At 36.5% G+C, this 14,710-nt stretch overlaps 3 protein-coding genes across 3 annotated transcripts in view; all 3 read right to left on the bottom strand.

The window, feature by feature from the left end:
- Positions 1-1,480: 1,480 nt before the first annotated feature.
- On the bottom strand, positions 1,481-4,248 carry LOC131943361 (kelch repeat and BTB domain-containing protein 3). Its single transcript, XM_059303445.1, has 2 exons — positions 3,991-4,248; positions 1,481-3,215 (listed from the first exon to the last, which is right to left on the bottom strand). Exons 1-2 carry the CDS (start codon positions 3,999-4,001, stop codon positions 2,111-2,113), a joined length of 1,116 nt encoding a protein of 371 aa, XP_059159428.1. The 5' UTR covers positions 4,002-4,248; the 3' UTR covers positions 1,481-2,110.
- A 3,502-nt stretch (positions 4,249-7,750) lies between these two features.
- LOC131943375 (uncharacterized) lies at positions 7,751-10,657 on the bottom strand. The gene is made up of 3 exons (XM_059303458.1): positions 10,580-10,657; positions 10,232-10,298; positions 7,751-8,633 (listed from the first exon to the last, which is right to left on the bottom strand). The coding sequence occupies exons 1-3, from the start codon at positions 10,625-10,627 to the stop codon at positions 7,786-7,788; spliced, it is 963 nt and encodes a 320-aa protein (XP_059159441.1). The 5' UTR covers positions 10,628-10,657; the 3' UTR covers positions 7,751-7,785.
- A 463-nt stretch (positions 10,658-11,120) lies between these two features.
- The window catches only part of LOC131943398 (uncharacterized), a 28,726-nt gene continuing 25,136 nt past the window's right edge, over positions 11,121-14,710 (bottom strand). The window contains exon 11 of the mRNA XM_059303497.1: positions 11,121-11,413. Within this exon, the coding sequence (XP_059159480.1) occupies positions 11,121-11,413 (293 nt within the window). The remainder of the gene's footprint in view (positions 11,414-14,710) is intronic.

The raw sequence follows: 14,710 nt of genomic DNA, 5'->3' as shown, positions 1-14,710 counted from the left end.
ATCATAAAATCGCAATACCATTAAACTTAAACAAATCAGCTGTGTCGTAGCCTACGTGTAATTGCTTTGTATGTTGTGTTTAATTAACAGTTAATGCTGCATGTGTAGAGAGTCAAAAAGCTATTACATTTTCGTATTTTTATTTCTGTATGTTGTAACACGGACTTTTAACACCAATTGAAACCAATATTTAAGTGCCTTATCCCTACAATATATATATATATATATATATATATATATATATATATATATATATATATATATATATATATATATATATATATATATATATATATATTGGAAGAGTAGACACATTAGAATTTTTAAAAAATTTCCTTTTAATTTTTATTATTATATTTTTCATGTAACTTTTACACCAGAATGAACTTTTTTATGATTAACCTTTGAAATAAACATTTTACTACACTTGTATGGCTTATCTCAAGAATGAATATAATTAAATTGAGAAAAATTATATGTGTCAGCGAACAAACAGCATATGGTTTAGTCTCATAATGTATGTATTAGGTGTAGATAGACGCAAACATATGTGAAGCGTGATCAATAAGGACGGGGGAGCAGACGAGGACATAAAATGTCGTATAAACAAGGCCAGATGTGTCTTTAATTCACTGAGCCCGATGTGGAGGTGCACGGCCCTGTCACTCCAGAGCAAGATAAACATTTTCAATACAAATGTCAAGGCAATATAGCTCTATGGTTCGGAGACTTGGAGGGTTACAAAGGCAAATACCGATAGGCTACAGTCGTTTACAATTAAATGCTTACGACATATACTTAAAATAAGATGGCCAGACAAAATATCAAACAAAGACCTGTGGTAAAATACAAAACAGGAGCCAATAGAAAAGATATCAAGGCCCGTAAATGGAGATGGATTGGTCACACGCTAAGAAGGAAATATTGCAAAACATACTATGGACTGAAATCCCCAGGGAAAAAGGAAAGTGGGCAGGCTAAAGAAAACATAGAGAAAAACGGTAGAGGAATACGCAAAGACCGCTAGTCTCACGTGGGCACAGATAAAGGAAGTAGCCCAAAAGATTCAGGTGGAAAAGTGTAGCTACAGCCCTTTGCTCCCGAGGAGACACAAAGGAAAAATGATGATGAGATAGAAGCATTATGAGAAAACCTTTTATGACAAACATCACATTCGAATGGCTAAACTCATGCATGAATATGATGGTCCTAGAAAAATCAATTACTTAATAGACTTTTTGTGACAAACCTCAAATTCGAGGGTTCGAGCTCATTTATGGCTAAATAACTGAATTATATTTTTTTGTCTCAACATCACCTGCCACTATATAAGCACAACATGTGTGTGTGTGTCTTATCCTGTGTAGACTAAGAACTAATAGAGTCATTGCAAACACGTGACCTAAATCACGTGATACCTACGCCCGCCGCCACAGTGGTGTACATCAGACGTAAACACAATCAGCTGTTCGCCAGCGCTGGACGTGTTCACCAGCGCTGGACGTGTTCACTGTATGTAAAGAATCGCGCCGCGGAAAAGGGAAAATACGTTAAAAAACTTGAACTCTTAGGAATTGAAGATCCTTATACAGTTATTGACAGTTTCGTGGATAAAATAGATCTAAATATGTGGCCGAAATTTCTAAATAAAAATACTGCGTCCAGCGCTGGCGAACAGCTGATTGTGTTTACGTCTAACCCTAGACAAATTCCAAGTTTAATTTATCTGATTTACTATAGCTTAGTAAGCAGTGTTATAAAAATATAAATGAAGATTAATGAAAATAATAGTTTATATAACTAGCCTAGTTAAAAATAATCAAAGCAATAAGGATATAAAAAACATTAAGTCAAATTAGAAAACATCAAAAACAATAACAAACGAAAATGTAGAAATTAGTCTATAGTTATAGGTCTAGTAGTAGGCGAATTGGGCCTTGGGAGTGCGTCCATGTTAATCCGCAGTAAAGAAAGTCGACTGAGTGTACCAATGACGACCAATAAAATATGCCTACTTTTTTTTGTTTTTGTTTACAAACAACCTGTATTATAATTATTTCAATAAAACTTTATTAAAATATTTTTATAACAATTAAAATATCTAAAAGGTCTAATAATCTTCATCTGCTCTTGCGCTGCAATGTTTGCACATTGTGGGATTAGGTTCAAACATTTTAGAATCATCGTACTTCCGGTTCTCAGAATATTCATCATCACGTGGTTGACCTAGATGTTTTTTGAACTTAGTAGCTTTTGGCTGATCCCAATGTCTACCAAGTCTCATTGAGGCTAATTTGTTGACAATTAATATCGCATCGATGTTAGCCATAATCGATTTGTTATTCATCAACCCAGTGATACATTCATTGCTTGCTTGATCAAGTCGAATAACACCAAATAACTGACCGAGGCAAGACCTGCGATACAAATACTTTTGTTCTTCAGCTTCTGCTATTTTTTCTCTATTCTGTCCGAATGACTGCCACATTGGATATAATCTATGCCCTGATTTCTGTTTTCCAATAAGATTGCTGTTAGAATTATCTTCGATATTTGCCCACTTTAGCACTGAGATGACAGCAAAATCTGCGCACACGTTCAGTTGGTCGTTTTGAAAAATCTCCAATAAATCTTCCAAAGATAACTCCATAAAGGCATCCGACCAAACAATATCGAAATAATTATGTACCATCGTCTTTCTGGCCTCTGATAGTATCATTGACGAACCCAACAGCTTTGCATTTTGGTAAACATCCCAGTAGTTTTGTATTGTTATGTTCTCTTTCACAAAATTTTCGCAAGCTTCTATTAAAAATTTGATCTGCAACTGGCTTGATGCATGCCACAACTCCAACATATTTTCCTTTCTTAGCACTTCCCAGCCTTTATATATAACGTCAATTATGAGACCAAATGTTTCTGGTGAAATGCCCTCTATGGTACAACTTGATTCAGATTTTTCTCTCATATCTGTCCTCATGAGAGCCTCAAAGAAACCAGAGCAGGAACTTAAGACAAACTTGTGACAGTTGAATTTGGTGTCGTCAATGTTGACCGTAAAGTCGGTAAAGTTATCCATGTTGGCGTGAAAACATTTAAAAACTTCCTTGGCTATTGGAGTAGCTTCTTGAACAACGTTGCTTCCCGAATATCTCTTTCCTAAATCCATTGTTTTTCCGTAAGATTCATGTTTTTCCCCTTTTTTCCCTTTCATTCTAAAGAATAAAATAAATCTTCTTAGATATTTAAAAAAAAAAAACAATCACACCAATGTATGTTGCCTTATTTTTAACAAGAGATGACATAATTTGTCATCTACTAGGATCGTGGGCACCCACATGTTAGGTCAATGGTGGTCAGAGGACTGCTCGGAAAATAAAAGAAAATACACGTTGTGTTACGAAGTGAGATCAAGGTACAGGGTCGATAATACATCAGAGCGCATGAACCATCAAGTAACGGTGTTTCTTAGTTTTAATTACTCTAAAAATTACATTAACTTGACCAGTACAATTTTTGATGATAACGAAATGATGACTTGAACAATGACTGAACTAAGAAAACTATTGTATAATTTATCTACATTCACGATGACGGAACGAATGCCTTTACACCCTAGCACTACATGACGCAGACTGCCCTAACCTTCTTCCCCTTTTTTCTCAATTTTTTATTTTAAAAAGTCCTTCTAAAACACTCATACACTTATACAATTGAAATGCCCTGATACCTTTCATAATACCGGTGGCGTCACTAGGTCGGGTGTCACCATGTGCAGAACATCGTGGTGTCACCCCCCCCAAGAAACAATGTATATATGTATTTCCGTATATATATATATATATATATATATATATATATATATATATATATATATATATATATATATATATATATATATATATATATATATATATATGCTTATACACATTTTTGTGTGTTTGCCAATAATTCTTTCAATTAATAAAAAATCCTTTCTCAACTCATTACCTGTAATCCATTGTAGGTTAGAAATAAGCTCCCGCTGTATACCAAGTAGAAGTTAGTGTGGATCAGTGTTCACCTAGTCCAAATCTCTAACCGTCAGGTGTGTGTAATTTGTGAAGTGCCTGGTTAGGGAGTTCCTTTAGGTGAACCTCAATGGGAATCTATGTTTGCAGGAAATAGGATTCGGTTTTGATCAGCAGGTGTGGATACTGCAAAACTGCACAGTTTTCTCTGTATTTCTGTCCCTCCGTTTTTTGCTGTATCGCTATGTAATAAATAATATTGCTTAACAAAAAAAAAAAAAAAAAAAAAACAACCTGGTCCGATTTATAATAAACGAGCCGACCCGCAGCGTATCATACGCCGCTATTTAGTTGTTTTATTTTCTACTTTTCAGTAATTCATAATTTGTAAATTCGACAGTACCAATGCTGCCACTGAAAATATTTGCTTTAAAACACTAACCCCCCCCCCACTTTCCCCTAACCCTGACCCTACACCCCCCCTCCCCGTGAAAGCAGCCTCCTCTTAGTTATTTCTTAGTTACCTCCTGTAAGTTTAAAATCGAACTAAATTATCTGCCCCTAATAGAAACCCGGCTGTACGGCTCTTCGATTTGTAAACATTTAGCTTTGTAAAAATTTAGAGTGAACACCGCTCACCAGACAATGTTGGGGTGGGGTGGGGGGGGGGGGGTAGTAGTGATAGTGATAGAGAGAAAGAGAGGGGACTGCAAGGAGGCGCTTGCAGCTTGTTTTCTAACTGATCCCAGAAGAGAATTATATATATAGATAATTTAATTTACAATGCTAAGTAAGTACATATAGGCCTCAAAATATATGTGGGTATTTAGGCCTAATATTAATGAAAATATTTCTCACTTTTAGTTTTAATAAATGAACATAAAACCTGTATGATAAAAGGTGCACATTTTAAAACGGGTTATGACTTTTATGTGAATGTGTAACATAGATATATAAACCAACGTTAATACTGGGTCCGAATAGCGGCCACGACTATTGGGACCCGGGTCCAAATAGAGGGCCACTTCCATTTTAGAAGTTTACCTCCTATGTAGGATTAAGACTTTCGGTCTACTTATAATTATAATGATTGTAAATTACCTTAGTTGCTGTATTAAAAACAAAGCCAAACCAAAATAATTCAATGTGTCTACCTATCAAGTTCTTGGAAGTTAGCTTAGGTTGAAATTCCGATATAACATAATACTTATTATCATAGTATAAGTCTCGAAATAGAGACTAATCAAATCATCTAATTTCTGACTATCGGGAATTTCCAATTCTGTATCAGTTTCGAAACCGGGCCAAAGTCCAAGGCTTTTTGAGCCAATAGACTGACTTTTAATGTTCCGGTAAAAAAAAAAAAAACATTAATAAAAATGAATAAATAAATAAATAATGCAGATTATAGATTATAGGCCTACGACCTACACAATCAAATCAAATTAATGTGTGCACAAATTAACACCATTTGACAAAGTAGGAGAGGGGGACACCAGCTGCAACTATACACGCACGCACACCCATATATATATATATATAAATATATATATATATATATATATATATATATATATATATATATATATGTATATATATATATATATATATATATATATATATATATATATATATATATATATATATATATATAGGCCTATGTATATATGTATATATATATATATATATATATATATATATATATATATATATATATATATATATATATATGTATATATATATATATATCCTATAGTTTTATTGGTGGTGGGGTGTGGGGAAATTGCGAGACACGAAAAGCGAAATGGCGAGGCGGGAAAATAAGAGAACATAACGCGAGACATACCTGCGGAATTAAGGGTATATAGCGAGACTATAGTGGACTAGGTCAATATGTATTTTTTTCCTTTTTATTTTTATTACTATCTTTTTGCCACGGGTGTTAGACGTTTGCGAGAGTTCTGTTTTCACCAATGGACGCTTGACCAAATGAAACAATTGCTCGTTTGTCCCAATGGAACAAATGCTAGAACATTTATTGTGATTAAAACTTAATCTTTTTCTTTGTATTTAAAAACAATAATTATGGTAAGCAATAGTTTCTTTCAGGCATCCTTCAGTGCCCCCCCCCCCACATCTTCCTTAGAGCATGTCCAACTGCATTTCACTTCTCGGAGAAAAATGTCTGAAAGAAACCCTGCTTTCTAGGCTGGTCTCTCCAACTGTCCCCAGATGAATCTCTTTTGTTCAGAGTTCTCTTTATGTCTGTCTTACTGTTGAAGTTGTGTGAGTGTAGTCTCTGGCCCTACTCTGTGTGTGTGGGGGGGGGGGGAGGGAGACATCCACCGCCAAAGGTATATTTATTATAAAATAAAGACATACAGTGCCCACCGCCCCTTACTCCAGCACTTTCAGTAAAAACCCACTAGCCCCAATATTTTTGTATAATCATAAACTGTATTTTTTCTTTAAAACAGACTTTCTAAATATTCAAGAATGAAATGTAAACACTAGGATGGTTAGAAAGTGTAAAGTAAAACTGAAACTTTGAACATTTTTTAGAAAACAAGAAAACCACTGCAGATTAAGCCAGCATTGAATTTTTTTAAAGCATAGAACAAAGTTAAAACTTGTTTTATATATAGAAAGAGGCGAGTTTGTGCTTTGTCAATACATGTAAACAGAACGATTCCTAGCATGGTATCAAGAACAATGAAGAAGAGAACCTTAACTTCACCTGTCCCAGGAACTATCTGAAAACTATTTCAAACTTCTTCTTCTTCTTCTTCGTTCTTAATTATTAGTGTTGAAGAGGATCGAGATTTATCGACCATTGGGTTCGAATTTATCAACCATGAGCTTTTTTGCCGACTCGACCACGCCTCCAACACAATTAAGCGTTACGTGTCAACTGGTTATGCGCCATTGAGGCCATTGACTCCGACTTCAGCCTGCTTTTCTTTTTGGATTTGCTTCCATAGCCTTTGTCCAACCAAGAACAAACTACAAGGCAGCAGTTGTTTAATTTTGGAGTTGACTCTCCTAGAAGAGTGGCTGTCTCCAGCTAACGAGCCTCATCTGCCCGAGGGTTCGAACTCGAGACTTTTCGGTTTAGCAACCTTGAGCTTTACCGACTCGACCACGCCGACCCCTCTATTTCAAACAAAATTAATGTTTTAATTTTTTATGTGTTAAATGTTCTAAGATTTATGTGCTGTTTATTTCTAAACTTAATAAATTAGAATTTGAAAAAAGAAGAGGAACTGTTACTTGATTAAACTTAATGATAGAAAGGTTGAAAATGTAATTTAGACTAATTGGGTTTGAATAAAGACATCTGAGTCAGCCAGCTCTAATGGGTACCTGATTCCTTCTAGTGTAAGAGGCAGCTGAGTCTAGTGCTGAGTACACTAATCCATCACATGCCAAAAACTGGTGAACTCTACTTCACTTGAAGCGTGGACTGCCAGATTTGAAAGGGTAGGTCTATAAATTGTTGTACAACAGGTAAGTAATGTAAACAAAAGCTACATTAAATAATTTATTTTAAATTCATGTCAAGGTAACAATAAAAAGCAGGTTTTAACAAATGAACAGTACCATTCACGCCAAACTTACGCCATAAAAAAACAACTCAAATGTATTTGCATTAACATATCTAACATTTTAATGAAAATAAGTTAACTGAGGTTAGAAAACAATTCTAAGAAAGAAAAATCACAGGAATATAAAAAAAAAATTGGTAATTTCTGAACATTAACTATTTATCCATGGTTTAGCTGTTAGCTTGAATTGTTTCGATCCATAGGCTTGGTGTAAAGCTCAATTTCCTTACCCCCCTCAAGCAGTAGAGGACCCTGGGGCTGGAGATGCCGTCTGTCATGTCACGGATGAACACTGGCGCCCCAAGGCACCCTGGGCAGATGCCTGAGGAGAAGGCACATCTCTCAAATTCACTAACCGGCCCCTCTTTTTCCATCAACTTGCCAATGGTTACTTGTTGTATGTTACCGTGTGGATAAGACACGAAGAAAACAAATTTATCCTGTGGCAATGTTCTCTGAAACTTTTTCCGCATCTTTCGTTCATGTCTTTTTGCTTCCGCTACCCTGACGCCAATCTCCTGATCATGGGTCACACAGACCACTTCACAGTGTAGACTAGAGGCGCCGTTATAATCTGAGGATTTCTGTTGATTTTTAATTTCCATGCCTGTAAGGACAACAGCTGTGGCGCTTTCTTCTTCAAGCTTCCATATGCAGTCAGTCATGATAACATCTTGCCGCCCGCTCACAAGCCAGTCTTCAGTCTCGATGGTAATTTCAAACCAATCACGAGAAGCGTCAGAAGGAGTTGTTTGACAGCTGTTACAAGGGCAGGTACTCTTACGTTTTTTTACACCAGTTATAAACCCTGTTCGTGGTTGAGGTGTGGGCATCAACACTCCATAGCCGTCATAAGCTGGCGGAAACTCCCCCCTAACAGTAAGACCTGCGACAGCGTGAACTAGAGCCAGCTTCAGATCTTTATGCTTGCCAAACATGTGCTCCTCAGTCAGGTGTTGGATGGGGATGAAATAGGCATGGTCGAAGCAACTGCAGGCTGCAAATCTCTCTTTAGAACCTGTACAAAAAGCAAAGTATACATGAAACAAAGTGATCAAATGGTCTGAAAAAAAAAAAGTAAAGTTTCCCTTTTCAAACCTGATGGTCTATGGGGCAAGTGAAGTAGAGTTCACTTGTTTCTGTGATATGAAGAGAGTGTGGTCAGCACTGTGCCCAGCCGCCTTTACTTTCCCTAACGTGAGTTATGTACCCATCAGAGTTGGGTGGACTCAGGGGCGATCTACTGACTTGAACCTGGATTCGAACTCGAGTCTTACGGGTTAGCAGTCCAAAGTGTACAAAAACTAACCCAAAATACTATAGTTGGGAACCCGGGCTCGAGACTATACAACATCTGAGTCTATCCAGCTCTGATGGGTACCTCAGCAACATTAGTGAAAGTAAAGACTGACATAGTGCTGGCTACATTTTCACTACAGACTCAAGTCAATGATCAAAACCTTGAGATTTTCATGTTAGCACTCCTTGCTTGCCAACAACACAATAGTGAATCACAACATCCAACATTACAGTAGTGAATCACAACATCCAACACCACAGTAGTGAATCACAACATCCAACATTACAGTAGTGAATCACAACATCCAACATTACAGTAGTGAATCACAACATCCAACATTACAGTAGTGAATCACAACATCCAACATTACAGTAGTGAATCACAACATCCAACATTACAGTAGTGAATCACAACATTACAGTAGTGAATCACAACATCCAACACCACAATAGTGAATCACGACATCCAACATTACAGTAGTGAATCACAACATTACAGTAGTGAATCACAACATCCAACATTACAGTAGTGAATCACAACATCCAACATTACAGTAGTGAATCACAACATTACAGTAGTGAATCACAACATCCAACACCACAATAGTGAATCACAACATCCAACATTACAGTAGTGAATCACAACATCCAACATTACAGTAGTGAATCACAACATCCAACATTACAGTAGTGAATCACAACATCCAACATTACAGTAGTGAATCACAACATCCAACATTACAGTAGTGAATCACAACATCCAACATTAGAGTAATAAATTACAACATCCAACATTACAGTAATAAATCCCAACATCCAACAACACAATAGTGAATCACAACATCCAACATTAGAGTAGTGAATCACAACATCCAACACCACAGTAATGAATCACAACATCCAACATTACAGTAGTGAATCACAACATCCAACATTACAGTAGTAAATCACAACATCCAACACCACAATAATGAATCACAACATCCAACACCACAATAATGAATCACAACATCCAACACCACAATAATGAATCACAACATCCAACACCACAGCAGTGAATCACAACATCCGACACCACAGCAGTGAATCACAACATCCGACACCACAGCAGTGAATCACAACATCCGACACCACAGCAATGAATCACAACATCCAACACCACAATAATGAATCACAACATCCAACACCACAATAATGAATCACAACATCCAACACCACAGCAGTAAATCACAACATCCGCCACCGCAGCAGTGAATCACAACATCCAACACCACCATAATAAATCACAACATCCAACACCACATGAGCTAAACTTACCAGGCACATCTGAAGACTCCCACCTCACCACCTCTTCAATACACCATGTTGCACAGCACTCTGATATCTAGCATAGAAAAAAACAAATTGCTATTTCATATCCTACATATATACACGTGTATAAAGTAAAGCCTCACAAAAATATAAAAAAGTGGATACAACAATCTTTACACAACACTATCAAATTTATAAAAACTGTACCCATTACTTTAAAAATAAATTCAGATATTTAAACATCAGTAGAGAAAGAATAAGAGAGAAGTAAAGATAAACACCTAACAAATTATTAACAGCATCGTTTAAAAAAAACAAAGGAAAATACTATAAATGTTTTATGTGTATGCTTACCTGTTCATTTTCTTCATAGCTTTGGTACTGATTTCCTGAAATAGACATTTTGATGATTATCTATGTATCTATTTATGTATCTAAGTATCTATGTATGTGTATCTATGTATGTGTCTATATGTCTCTGTGTCTGTATGTGTCTGTGTCTATGCATGTATCTATCTCTCCCTATATATATATATATATATATATATATATATATATATATATATATATATATATATATATATATATATATATATATATATATATATATATATATATATATATATATATATATATATATATATATTGCTTTTTGTAACTATCTAGCTATAACTCCAAATCTAGCTAGAACCCCAAATCGATCAGTAACCCCAAATCGATCAGTAACCCCAAATCGATCAGTAACCCCAAATCGATCAGTAACCCCAAATCAATCAGTAACCCCAAATCAATCAGTAACCCCAAATCAATCAGTAACTCCAAATCAATCAGTAACTCCAAATCAATCAGTAACTCCAAATCAATCAGTAACTCCAAATCAATCAGTAACTCCAAATCAATCAGTAACTCCAAATCTATCAGTAACTCCAAATCTATCAGTAACTCCAAATCTATCAGTAACTCCAAATCTATCAGTAACTCCAAATCTATCAGTAACTCCAAATCTATCAGTAACTCCAAATCTATCAGTAACTCCAAATCTATCAGTAACTCCAAATCTTTCAGTAACCCCAAATCTATCAGTAACGCCAAATCTTTCAGTAACCCCAAATCTATCAGTAACTCCAAATCTTTCAGTAACCCCAAATCTATCAGTAACTCCAAATCTTTCCGTAACTCTAAATCTATCTGTATCCATATATCTATCTATTATACTGAGATAGAAATATATGTTGAGAAAATTAAATAAATCTTCCTAAGATTAAATTTTGCATGATACAAAATGGGGAGATGACTGAAGAAAAAGTTCCATGGGCTATACCAAGTCTAATGTGCTGTATCTGAGCAGTGGTTAAATAACATGATTGAAGATTGAAGTGGTGCATTTTTGTGTGGGTGTTTGTGTGTGGATGGGTCTGTGTGGGTGTGGATGTAGGTGGGTGTTAATGTAAGTGGGTGTATGTGTGGGTGGGTGTTTGTGAGGGTGTGTGTATTTATGTGTTTGTGTATGGGTGGGTGTGTTTGTGTGTGGATGGGTCTGTGTGGGTGTTAATGTAGGTGGGTGTATATATAGGTGTGTGTTTGGGCAGGTGGATGTTTGTGAGAGTGTGGGTGTGTGTGGGTATATTTATCTGGGTGAGTGTTTTTGTGCACTGACAGATTAGCTCAGCCAGATAAAAAAAAAATCACACAGAGAAGCAACTTTTTAAGAAGTAGCAGTAATTTTTTTGTTCGTATTGAATGAAAAAATGATAAAATGCCTGTAAACTAATTAGCACAATTAAAGCAAAACAAGCATATAAAGTGTACTAAAAAGGGGTCTATTCTTTCCTAATTATAAATCTAAATGCTTATATAACACTAAAAAAAAGTGTCTATTCCATCAACAATGAATTGAATTCTAACACCAAAAATACATCAACATCCGTTCTATTAAGATTTCTCAAAATTCAAATCTATTGTGGTATTTATCATTTGTTAGGATTTCCGGAAATATTCAAAAAACTTGTAAAAGTAAGAAATTCTTTACCTTTCTTTAATACTAGAACATTTCAGAAACTGACAGAAAATTTGTAAGTATTCATCGATTTAGACAATGTTAATATGTACACAGCAAGCACTCTATTTTCTACTAATGCTAACCTTAAATGGCCACATGACATAAAAAAAAAGAAACACCTATTTCAACAACACAGTAAAGTAACTAAACCAACAACGCATAACGGTGCCCTGTCAAAACGGCCCGGGACAAATCGGCCCCGTCAAAACGGCCCCGTTAATACGACCCCGTCAAATCGACTCCCGACAAACCGACCCCGTCAAAATAGCCCCGTCAAAAGGGCCCCGACTTATTGGCTCCCGTCAAATGGGCTCCCGTCATATTGACTTGCGACATATAGGCTCCCGACAAATGGGCTCCCGATATTTAGGCTCCCGACAAATGGACTCCCGACATATTAACCCCTGACAAATAGGCTCAGGACATATTGGCTCCCGACAAAGCGGCTCCCGACATATTGGCTCCCGACATAAGGGCTCAAGACAAATGGGCTCCCGGCAAATGGGCTCACGACATTTTGGCTACCGACAAATGGGCTCCCGACATATTGGCTCCCGGCAATTGGGCTCCCGACATATTGGCTTTTGACAAAATGACTCCCGACATATTGGCTCCAGAAAAATGAATGATATGACCACTATTGGCATAAAAGTAACCATTGTGTCCTACCTCCAATACCACCATAACCTCTTTTTAATGCCCGAATGAAATTATTTTTTCATGAACCAAAATTAATTAACAAACAAATCGAGCCCTTAACAGCTAAATTCCACCAATTCTAATTTTTGATAATGTTTAATTTACAACAGAAAAGATCTGTTGCTTAAAAGCGAGCACAGAAGTGTAAATGTATGATATACATGATGTTAACATAACAGCATTTTGTTTTGATAACCTACAAGCACAGTGGCGTAGCGAGGTCGGGTGTCACCCGGTGCGGCACTTAATGGTGTCACCCCCCCCCCCCCCCAGAGGCTTTGCGACCCTTCCCGGGGACAAACTTTCAAGTTTTCGATTTGCACCCCCCCCCCAAACTTTCGATTTGCACCCCCACCCCCTCAAATTTTTCTCTATATATTTTGCTATTTTTTGCCTTGGTGTCACCCCCCTAAATGGTATCACCCGGTGCGGTCCGCACCCCCCCCCCCCCTCGCTACGCCCCTGTACAAGCATATTGCAGTTAGGAAGGTACAGCGTGGACCCTTCTCCCCACACAATGAGTTGGAACAGCCTATAACCGACTCAATTATGGATGTCATAGATAGATGACCCTTAAATTAAAACATACTATATTTTATAATAGATAAACTAATATAATAATAATCATTAAAAAAGTTTTAAAAAACCCACGTTTTCTGATTGAACTAAAAAGTAGAAAATAAATGCTATACATCACAATAATGCAAGCGATCACTCTACTATAAGCGATGAAAAACGTGGGGCGCCGAAGTAAAAGTTATATTACTATTGATTAGATAATACTATTGACTTTTATTAGGGAGCTTGTAGAGAGTCAACAGTATTAGAAACTGTAAGAAAATCACGGCGCCCCACGTTTTTGCTCGCTTATAGTAGAGTGATCGCTTGCATTATTGTGATGTATAGCATTTATTTTCTACTTTTTAGTTCAATCAGAAAACGTGGGTTTTTTAAAACTTTTTTAATGATTATTATTTTCTACTTTTTAGTCTTTGTCTGTTTGTTTGCATTAAAATCTTGCTATCGATTTTATCTTTTCATTTTTTTTGGGTAAACGAAGACAACTCGTAAAAAGACAACTCGTAAAAAGACAACTCGTAAAAAGACAACTCGTAAAAAGACAACTCGTAAAAAACACGTTGTTTGAATACGTTACTGACTAGAACACATAGATTTGAACCCGTGTCGAGTGGGATAGCAATCGTGTGCCCAACCACTCGACCATATCGTCTCCCCCAAACTGGCCTACCTCCTGTAAGTTTAAACTCGGTTCAAGCTAAATTCTCTGCCCCTAAGCCTGTGGCGACATGTGATCGTTCGCTTCACTGCGCGCGAGGTACGCGTCGCTGGTTTTTTTTCTAATGGCTAGCAGAGGAGAATTATATATATAGATTATATAGCGGTCTAAAATGCTCAATAAAATGTTTCCATTGATCAATTTAGTAATAATAACAATTGAATATTCAATGGTCATCCAAAAGAAAGCTTCCCTGAAAATTTCAGCGCGCTAGCTAACTGGGAAGTGCCAGAAATTTCGATCGCAAGATTTGATTGGAAAGACAAACACAGAAACACACAGAGAAAGCAAGTTAAAGAAAACGTGGGAAAAATAAGGCCTGCCGAATAAGAGATGCATACGTTGTATTACATAAGAGTGTTGGATAAGCTAACTCTAAAGAATATTGATCAAGGGGTCCCACTGGCAGATGTCATATTCAATGAGACCG

Source organism: Physella acuta, unplaced genomic scaffold (genome assembly GCF_028476545.2).
Source record: "Physella acuta isolate Inbredline_101_S28 unplaced genomic scaffold, ASM2847654v3 ptg000454l, whole genome shotgun sequence".
Lineage (NCBI taxonomy): Eukaryota > Metazoa > Mollusca > Gastropoda > Physidae > Physella > Physella acuta.
The sequence above is the reverse complement of the archived record's forward strand: the minus strand, read 5'-3'. Positions and strand labels throughout refer to the sequence as shown.

What these genes read in the sequence shown, in the direction of transcription:
- LOC131943375 (XM_059303458.1), bottom strand. Translation starts at nt 10,627, where the DNA reads ATGTCTATTTCAGGAAATCAGTACCAAAGCTATGAAGAAAATGAACAG. An exon ending in GCTATGAAGAAAATGAACAG is followed by an intron (nt 10,299 to 10,579) that starts GTAAGCATACAC and finishes TTTCTATGCTAG; the next exon opens with ATATCAGAGTGCTGTGCAAC. An exon ending in GGAGTCTTCAGATGTGCCTG is followed by an intron (nt 8,634 to 10,231) that starts GTAAGTTTAGCT and finishes CTTTTTGTACAG; the next exon opens with GTTCTAAAGAGAGATTTGCA.